This window comes from Coniophora puteana (genome assembly GCF_000271625.1).
Source record: "Coniophora puteana RWD-64-598 SS2 unplaced genomic scaffold CONPUscaffold_16, whole genome shotgun sequence".
Taxonomy (NCBI): Eukaryota; Fungi; Basidiomycota; class Agaricomycetes; order Boletales; family Coniophoraceae; genus Coniophora; species Coniophora puteana.
In genome coordinates, this window is record NW_006913068.1 from 999,139 (window position 1) to 1,008,678 (window position 9,540).

Sequence of the window (9,540 nt, forward strand, 5' to 3'; positions counted from 1 at the left end):
CACTCACCTCAGGTACCTTCGGTTCTTTTGCCTTGAATGGAATATAGACTGTTTCTGGAAAGACTCGGCAATGCCAGGCACGGAGTCCAGGAGTTTGACTAAGTCCCTTCATCAGTCGGATCTCTCCGAATCCCTCCCACGCCCCGTTCCAGCGACAAAGCCCTTTGTTCGCCGTTGCCCGCCCCACTCCCGCCGCCGCCCTCCCGCCGTTCCCTCCGCCCTCGCTTAGTCATTGAATCCCGCCGCCTTTTCTTAGCAACGTCATCAATATCACGTATGTACGCTCGGTTATTATTGTAATTAGCCCGTTCCCCCGAATTTGATGACATGTCCTTCCTTTCCGGCTGTCCCCGATCCGATCCTTCCGGTTCCCTCTCGCTTCCGCTTCTTCCTTCCCTCCCCCCTCCTCCCCCCCCTCGTCGTCGTCCCCACCGTCTTCGCCGTCCTCGCCGTCCTCGCCGTCCCTGCCCTCCCCAGTCTCCTCGTCAACGGTCATCGCATGCCGCCCGGACCCCTCCACCGCTTTTCGCGCCTACCCTCGCAATGGAGCGCCCGCCTCAGCCCCAACATGGCCTCTAGGCTCCCAACCTCCATCCTCCCGCCTGTCTCTCCCTTCCCCCGTCCCTCGCCATCACCTCCACCTGTCTCTCGCACCCACGTCCTCCTCGCGCGTGGCTCACCACTGTGTATCCCCTCCTTCAATGCCCGGGCAACCATTTTCACCTGACTTCGCGGACCACCGCCCTTCGGCCTGGCCTCTCCCTCCCTCCCTCGTCCTTCGCCACATCTATCTGCCTTCGGTACCTCTCGCCTCGCATGCGGCATATTGCTGTGCACGGCTCTCTTCGCCACCTCGATTTCCAACCCACCTCATTTTCCAAACACCCGCTCTTGAGCCGCAGATCGGATATTTGCGCCGGAGGTACTGCCTTCGGCAAGCCTTCCCGTTCACAGCTCCTCTCCTCGCTCACAGCTCCTTCACGCTTGGCGTCGCCGCCGTCCTCTCCCCGCTCACAGCTCCTTCACGCTCGGCGTCGCCGCTGTCCTCTCGTCTCAACCTCGTTCAGCAAGGCATCCGGGCAGGGACCCTTCTCCACCAACTCTATTGCTCTGGCCCCAGCGCCAACACTCGCACTGCCGGATTTCGGCATTCTCATCACACGGCCTCTTTCTCCCGCTCGGCATTGGCACACCGGCCCTTAGGTAAGTTTCAAATGTCTTCACTACTCGGTTACTATCCTCATCAACCCGACAGCTCACCCGGTGACATATATGCGATCACGTTCAGCCTTGCACGTACGTTGGTAGTCGGTATGTTCTATGCTTACCTTAGTCAGTCTGCGAGCATACTCTAACCTTCAAGTTCTTGTAGGAGGATTGGTATAGTATTGTACTTAGGCTTGTTGGTAAGGAATTCACAAGGTGGACATGTCATCATACATACACGTCATCATAGTTACTCCGCTGTTGATATCGCCATTATGAAAACTCACCAAGTCCGAGTCCTACGCGAGTTGACAGCTCGGGCCTAGCTCGGGTCTAGCTCGGGGCCGACTTTGCCAAGTCTTAGCTCCAACCTATCAATCTCCAAATGCTGACACACCACAAAGTCTATTGAATGGGACAGTCTATCATAATTACAAGTTCGAATACATAGATATCAGACTATAATAACAGCTGAGTAAAGTAACTATAAAGACTGGTAAGACTAGAGTTCGTAAATGCTAAGACAATTTGAAGTGCCAAGTTCATGCGGTTACTTTCTTTCTGCCACGGCGGCGGCGGCCATCTTCCGGACTGGCAAATTGATGGCCCATTGGACCGGCAATACTATTAACAAACTCAAATGTTACCGCAGGAGCTGGGTTGCTAGGGATCGGGTATGCAGCCTGCTGGGGCAGATACATTGGGGCCGACATGGGAGTAGAACCATCAGGGAGAAGAGTAGGTACAGCAAAGTTGTTACCTGCAGCAGGGAAAGTTGACGGCGTCGATACTGGAGATGTCGCGAGAATGGGCGAGAAGGCAGAGTTGGCGCAGGAAGGACTCTGGGCGATGGCTGGCTCAGGTTCCTGAGCCGAGTCAGTGGGGCCTTGATAATATTGATGGCCCATCAATAACATTGGCGACAAGAGTGATCGGAAACTTACCCATTTGCTCCATCGCCCGATTGAACCGGGCATTCTCCCAAGCCCTCCACTCCTCCTGAGAAAGCTTCCGGAATTTCGTTGTACTCGTCTTCAACGCCGTGAGGAGAACACGGAGCTCAGTCATGGAGCCAATGAGGGAGGGGCTTTGGAAGACAGGGAGGGGCCAGTTGTCCACGATGATGCCGTACTTCTCCGTGACGGCAACGTCGAAGTTGGAGTATGGAGTCTTCTTGAAGGGAACACCGGCAGCGTCACCTATGAGTTTCGTAAACACTAGCGCGAGGAGGACAAAAAAAATCACTTACATAATTTCTTGTTCACTAAGCCGACGATTTCTCGCTTCACCGCGAGGAAAGAGTCCTTGTAGTTTGAGATAAGGCCTATACAACTGATAAGCTAGGTGACGACGACGAAAGGCTGCTACTCACCCGTCAAACCAGAGACGCTACATGCCTCTAGCCGCATGGCAAACCTCTCAACAGTGTTCTTCGTGATGATATGGAAGTGCGTCTCGACGTCGTCGTCGGTGGTGTGAATGAAGGGTCGCATGATGTGGGTGTTGTCGCTCCGAACACCGATGAGGAGTATCTTGATGCCAGCGCGAGCGGCTAAGTCATCAAGCTAAGTATTGAGTGGTTAACAAACGAATAAAATGCCGAGAAATAATGAAGATAAAACAAATGTGCGTACCGTGGATGCCGCCTCCTTAAGCGTGGCAGTCGCGTCGTGCCAGGCGGCGAACCTGACATTGTGCTTGGCAACAGTCTTGTTGGCGCGGATCTCTTCCAGCTCCTCGCAATCCTGCTTGGTGAGCTCGATGCGCTCCTCCTCCGACATGTTGTTCCAGTCGTCCTTGAGCTCCTTCGCGTACTGGGAGGCGGTCTTGTGCTCGCCGTCAACGGGAATAGCTGTGCAAATAGGTCGTTAGATAGAAACCAAAAGCCCGAGCAGCAAAGACTTACAGTCGTTGAAAGTCCGTAACTCCTTAGAGAGGTGGGCGTTCCACCGGTTGAGGCGCCTTTTCGTGCCCTTGATCCGCGACGACTGCATGATGGCCTCGTAGTAATGTTCGATGCTATGCTTACCAAAGCGGCCCTGTAGCTTGACGGCCTCCTGCATGATGACCGCTCGAGAAGCCTCAAGCGCGTCTTCGTACTCCTGCTTGGCGGTAGCGCGCTGCTCAAGGAGCCTACCCCGTTCGAGTGGGGTCAGAGTCCGCTTCGGCTTCGCGAAGGCGCGTCGCACAGGCCTGCGAGGGGGGCGCTTTGCGGCAAGCAGGTAACGGGGAATCGAGACAGTCATTACGAGAGGAATGAGAGAAAGAGAGACAAGGAAAGAAAAGAAGAAAAAAACATGCCGTCTTATAAGCATTTAGTTGTGAGGACTGCGGCGAACTCCGGGAGATTATATTGCAAAAAAAACCTGAATAACATGAGCAACAAGCGAGTAAGGGCTGCGACGCAACAGCCGAGGCCAATCCAACTAGAACTCCGAACCCTCGGGAACGCCGGCTATGAGGCCAAACAGGTACATTGCCTCAGCTACAGCAGTCCCGCGATCCGCGAGATAGTCCACAAAGTCTTGAGCAGTGAACGCGTCTTGGAAAGCGTAGACGACAGACCAACGTGCAGCGGGAGTGAGCCCCTGAGCCTCCATATAGTCCTGTGCTGGCGCAGGGAGAAGATGAGGAGGAGGTGCGTCCACCAAAGGCGGAACTTCATTGGCAGATGAGTATGACCTGATGATACCTGCAAGCGAACGCTCGTGACGATAGACCCTCTGCGGGGGGTGTGGCTGTTGAGGATGCTCCGCCGGGATAGGTCCCTGAGCAGCAGGAAGAGGGTGCTGAGCAGATTGGGGTGAGGCGGAGGCGGCAGCAGCAGCAGCATGAGGAGCAGCGCGAGGGGCAGCGCGAGGGGCAGCGTGAACGCTTGGGATCGTGTACGAGAGAGTCGAAACAGTCGAAAGAGTAGTGGAGGAACAACGAGATGAGGAGCGGCGGGCCTGGTTCTGGCTGGCAGCGCCGGCCAACGGACGCGGGGTTGGAGGGACCACATGGACGACCAGAGCAGTAGCAAGGTCACTGGCCAGCGAATCTGAAGAGATAGACACGTTAGACACGTTAAGAACCTTGCAATGAATAAGCTATGGATGAGGACGTACCGACAACAGTGCTTGAGTGTTGATGCACCTGGTCCCTGTGTCGACGAGGTCCCTGTCTAGGTTCCCTCACCGGAGCAAGTGCCGGCGAAGCAGGAGGGGAAGGAGGAGCCTGCAGTTCGTAGAGGGGAGCGGGGTGGATCGCGGCGACAAGCATATCGACGTTGTGGATCTTGCCCTTGGTGGCCATGAACACGAGAGCGTCCTTCAGCGTCGGGACGCGTTGGAAGCGGGCGTAGTCTATCCCACTGACCTCGGGTGCCATATCGTCCCTATGACCAGTTGTAAGAAAGCCTCGGAGAAAGGCAAGGACTCACCAAGTTGTGTATATCCCCACATGTTGCCCGTACACCACAGGATAGAACCTGTCATGGTTCGCGAGAGGTTCAAAGTGTTGTAGACATCGGAGAATTCTAACAGCATTGTCAATGTGGAGGCTGGACGGAGTAAAGTCTTCTTGTATAAACATGCGAGTAACGTAAAGGTCGCTGGCCATCCAAGAAGGCCGGTGGTATATAGCAAGAGGGAAGGGGGGAGTGTTTCGACCAGCAGCGATGAAAGGACTGATGCTACCTGTGAGATATGTGGCAGCATTGTGATTGTCGTTACTCACCGTTTGTTCCGATAGCCTTGGTTAGGACCACCTATCACGTAGCATTTGAGATTGGCGTCGGGGTCAGCGTTGGCCATCAGCAATGGATACAAAGTGAGGAGTGAGGAGTGAGGAGTGAGGAGTGCTAGTGAGATGTGAGCGGTCACGCCGTTAAGTGGTGATTGACAGCTTGCCGCGAGACGCCAACTGATCACCATGTTTGATGCGCACACCAGTGCACGCACACAACATGCTGCACGCATCATGGCATTGAGGATTCCATCAGATCGAAGCTCTAACTTCCGTGAGACGAAGTTATATTTTAGCACACCAATCGACGTACTGCGAAACGTGGTCACTTGTACAAAACTCAAATCACCAACTTCTGCACGTATTTTTAAGTCACCAGCCAATTATCTCAACATAGATTCATCACTGTTTCTTAGATTCGTACGGTTGATAATTCACACAAAAATAGAGGAAGTAGGAATGACATTGCTAAGCACTAACTAATGCGCGACAAGTAATACATTACAGAGATACTAACTGCCAACTTCCAAGTCCGTGATATAATCCACCAAGTTACCAATCTCCTGTAGCTGATCGTCGTCGGGCTCGTGAGCATCCCCATCATCACCAGGGGTTGCTTCGCCACGCGCTTCGCCACGCAGACGGCTCGTCGCAGCTGGCGATGTAGATGAATCTACATCTGACCCGAGACGAACGCCGACCTCCGACGAGCCCGTGAAGCCGCTAAGGGCGAAGATGTCCTCCAAGCGTTGCATGACGCACGCGTTGACACGCATCCGGTGCTCGCAGGACTCCAGCACGGCACCATAGATTGGGTTACCGGCTTGCTGGAGGTCCCTGAGAACCCGGGCAAACTCCCGCTCTTCGTCGACGATCGCAGTATGGAGACGACGAACCTCAACATTCAAGCGCAATATCTCCTCCTCCGCACGTTCCACCCGCAGCGACTGCTTCATGAGTTCGCGCATGACCGGCTGTGTCCAGGCCCTCGCGCGGATATCGTTCCGGGTCTCGTGCAAGAGGGTGAACTCCTCGAGGAAGGAGTGGTTCGAGACCTTGGACCACTCGAGAGCGGGGCGCCCGATCGCGTGCGCGGTGTCGTTGTAGACCTTGATGGCGGTTCGAATCGCCTTGCATCGGTTTTGGAGCGACTTCGCGATGTGGGTTCTCATCTTGTAACCTAGAAACGATGTTAATGATAAAGTTTTGAACGGCGCGCGAGAACGTACCGGTTTGTGCGATATTGAGCTTATGAAGCTCCATGAGACGGAGAACCACGAGCCGCTGAAGGTTGTTCAGGGCTTGGTGGTACTTGCGGTTGTGAATGTACTGGACAGCCATGATGTATTCTGCATCAGATGGTTGCCAGCGTCGCGAGATGCCCATGTTGACTTCTAAGGCGATGGCTTCGGTTTCGAGCTCAGCGCGTCTTTGCGAAGTTAGACGCCGCGTTGTGTCGAGGCGATTGCTGTGCGACTGCGTGTTGTAGGTCGACGTGGTCCATGGCGTGGACAGCGACCATGAGGAGGTGTGGTAGCTAGCCGGAATGGAATGCAAAAACGCGTTCGCCGCGTTCTCGGCAGATGCTCTACATAGGTCAGGGGTGTAAAGTGATGGGAACTGGTTACCACTCACTGAGAATCTCGCAGCTGCTGCAAAACCTCCACGTACGCGACAGCGTACACATCATACTCAGACTCCTCGCCGCTGGTCTTCAAGTACTCGGTCTGCTCCAATCTCCATGTGCAGAGGTCTTCGTCGGATACGTTGAGGGATCGCTTCGCCTGCTCGAGGGCGCCGCGCTCGTCGGTGCGGATCTTGAGGGCGTGTACATAGCCACGATACAAAGCGTTACCGAGGTTCTGGAACCGGTCTTGATCCCATTGAATGAAGTACATGTCGATGAATTGATGACGTGTGAATGCGGAGGAATAGCGGACGACAATGGCGAGATTGTTGGACAGACTGAATATGCGCTCCATGATGCCGAAGTCCTCGAGGCCGGCACCCTCAACACCGGTAGGGTGGTTCTTGTCCTGGCACGAGTAATTATGCGTGTAACCGTGGAATGCGTCCACGCACATCCGGGATCCGGACTTCTTGAACTTGGCAGCAATGGAGCTTGTGCCAATCGTGGTCGCAAGCTTACAGCCGATGTCGAAGGCAATGAGTAGGCGGTCTCCGAGGGTGTCAAGGGACTTGTTGACGATGGCAAGTGGATACTTGAACCTAATATACAGTATGAATACAAAATGTGTTATCAAGTCCATGAAAAACGTACAACTCTCCGCTCCGCACCATATCCGCTATCCATACGATAAAGCCATGCCTGCACGCACATGCAAAGATCCCCGTCTCGTCGAAGATTCCCCAGCTCTTCTTCTTCGCGTCCGCAGCCGCCGCCTTCCAACTATCCGTGCACGATGCCACGGCGTCGGGTGGCGACTCTTCTGATGGAGGGTCGCCAGGGGCGCGGGCAGAGCGGACATCGTTGGCGAAGCGATCAACATACTCGCGGTCGAGGAAATAGTCGGAGTTGAACTCCCTGAGATCGCCGGCTTGGCGATTCCCAAAGGCTGCCATACGCGAGAGCGAGTTGTTGCCGTCAAAGGCGAGGAGTCGACGATACTTGAGAGCCGGCTCATCCTTCAGCTACGCGGACATCAGTAAATTGTTATTGAGAAGACGATGGCATTTACCTCATAGGTGCATGCAGGGCAGGAATTGCGCGCCCGCCAATCAGGCTGGTTGCGACCAAGCGCTTCTTTGACCTGATCGTCGACGCATCGAATGAGCATGAGGTAAACATTGAAGACCTCAGACAAGGCCGTGCGATAGCGCCGATGATAGGGTCGCTAGAATAGAGCATTAATAGAGTTCCAGATGATAACAAAACAAAAACGTACTTGGTAGAGATCGCATATGACCTTCGCGAATGCCTCAATACTAAACGATGGCTTCCGCAGGCGGATGCAACGATATAGCTCAAGGGTCCGAAGGGAGAAGGCAAGAGAGGGGAAATAGGGGTTGGCCGCGAGGTACCCACAGAAGATGAGGGCCTCGACGGGGCTCGCAATGTCCGCAGCACTGGGGATATGCGCTACCGAGTCCATGGAGTATATATTGATGACGGAGATATCAAAATCATATTGATGATGCGATGAGTCGGCCTCGGCGTTGAAAGACGGGGGACGGGAGTCGTCAGGGACAGAAGGCTGGGCGGTATCAAAGGAAGAAGGTTGACCCGAGTTGGGCGGCGCAGACTCAGCGGTATCGGAGTCATTAGGTGGGGGTGACGGAGATGAAGGTTGGTCGGGCTTGGGATACCGCCACTTGATGTAAGCGGCGGTGAGGGTAGGAATGAGGGGCTGGAAGTTGTCTTCGACACGCTGCAGCCGTTGCTGCCACGTGCGACTATCGTATGCCTTTGTCGACCTGGGCAAGTAAGTAGAAGTAACAGATTTTTCTAGAGAAGTTGAGCACGTACTTGTTGTAGGCGATGTCTTCCACCGCGTCGAGGAATGCTGACTCATCTCCATCCTCCTCCATGGGCACGTCCTCCCAGCCGCCATCGTGACTTGTGCCGGGGTCCCATCCAGATGGGACCGGATCGATGGTACTCTGCTCGAAAGCCGGCCCACTCTCAAGAAGCTGAGTAGACTCAGCGCCAAGACCTTCACCGCCGTCAGAAAAATAAATAAAAAGCACTGAATTATACTCTTACCTTGAATGCTCGCAGTGTACTGCTCATGACGCCGATGGGCTAAGTTGTCGATAGCTTGAAGGTCGAGATCCTTCGCCTTCGCCCGCCCGCGTGACTTGGATCCCGGAAACTTCGTGACGCCTGTTGAGAGGGCGCTGCCGTTGCCCTTGTTGCGTGAGGGCCCCATCGGATGGGTAGAGAGGGAGGAACAGAGTGATTGGCGCCAGGGATGCGATGAATTATGATGTGTTGGCGGAGTACAAATCCTGCTTCGTGTTCTACACGTGCCGCGTGAGAAATCCGGATTGCCATACCTATCCCACTGCGTGAGCCCGGCTGCCTAACAGCATCTAGAGAGAATAAATGAGACTTACAGTTGGTTGAGGGTACGTTTATGCTGCATACGACACGATGACGGAAGGGACATCATGGGCGAGGGGATCGATGAAAGGGGAGAGCGGACACAATAGACGGAATGTCACTCCGGTGCGTATAGCCGGCTTGCGGCCGAAGGGCGGTGGTCCGCGAAGTCAGGTGAAAATGGTTGCCCGGGCATTGAAGGAGGGGATACACAGTGGTGAGCCACGCGCGAGGAGGACGTGGGTGCGAGAGACAGGTGGAGGTGATGGCGAGGGACGGGGGAAGGGAGAGACAGGCGGGAGGATGGAGGTTGGGAGCCTAGAGGCCATGTTGGGGCTGAGGCGGGCGCTCCATTGCGAGGGTAGGCGCGAAAAGCGGTGGAGGGGTCCGGGCGGCATGCGATGACCGTTGACGAGGAGACTGGGGAGGGCAGGGACGGCGAGGACGGCGAGGACGGCGAAGACGGTGGGGACGACGACGAGGGGGGGGAGGAGGGGGGAGGGAAGGAAGAAGCGGAAGCGAGAGGGAACCGGAAGGATCGGATC

General features: G+C 55.1%; 5 protein-coding genes across 5 annotated transcripts; 2 read left to right on the plus strand and 3 right to left on the minus strand.

The window, feature by feature from the left end:
- Positions 1 to 322: 322 nt before the first annotated feature.
- Positions 323 to 727, plus strand: CONPUDRAFT_159151 (uncharacterized protein; the record flags this gene model as incomplete). The annotated part of the gene is made up of 1 exon (XM_007776209.1): positions 323 to 727. One exon carries the CDS (start codon positions 323 to 325, stop codon positions 725 to 727), a length of 405 nt encoding a protein of 134 aa, XP_007774399.1.
- An 89-nt stretch (positions 728 to 816) lies between these two features.
- On the plus strand, positions 817 to 1,203 carry CONPUDRAFT_159152 (uncharacterized protein; the record flags this gene model as incomplete). The annotated part of the gene is made up of 1 exon (XM_007776210.1): positions 817 to 1,203. The coding sequence occupies one exon, from the start codon at positions 817 to 819 to the stop codon at positions 1,201 to 1,203; it is 387 nt and encodes a 128-aa protein (XP_007774400.1).
- Positions 1,204 to 1,748: 545 nt separating this feature from the next.
- Positions 1,749 to 3,452, minus strand: CONPUDRAFT_77330 (uncharacterized protein; the record flags this gene model as incomplete). Its single annotated transcript, XM_007776211.1, has 6 exons — positions 1,749 to 2,092; positions 2,151 to 2,405; positions 2,456 to 2,530; positions 2,579 to 2,771; positions 2,841 to 3,058; positions 3,113 to 3,452. 6 exons carry the CDS (start codon positions 3,450 to 3,452, stop codon positions 1,749 to 1,751), a joined length of 1,425 nt encoding a protein of 474 aa, XP_007774401.1.
- Positions 3,453 to 5,444: 1,992 nt separating this feature from the next.
- CONPUDRAFT_65852 (uncharacterized protein) lies at positions 5,445 to 6,273 on the minus strand (the record flags this gene model as incomplete). The annotated part of the gene is made up of 2 exons (XM_007775920.1): positions 5,445 to 6,112; positions 6,162 to 6,273. The coding sequence occupies 2 exons, from the start codon at positions 6,271 to 6,273 to the stop codon at positions 5,445 to 5,447; spliced, it is 780 nt and encodes a 259-aa protein (XP_007774110.1).
- A 515-nt stretch (positions 6,274 to 6,788) lies between these two features.
- CONPUDRAFT_26328 (uncharacterized protein) lies at positions 6,789 to 7,314 on the minus strand (the record flags this gene model as incomplete). Its single annotated transcript, XM_007775878.1, has 2 exons — positions 6,789 to 7,161; positions 7,214 to 7,314. Coding segments are annotated over 2 exons (474 nt in total), but the record flags the coding sequence as incomplete, so codon positions are not given.
- Positions 7,315 to 9,540: the final 2,226 nt, after the last annotated feature.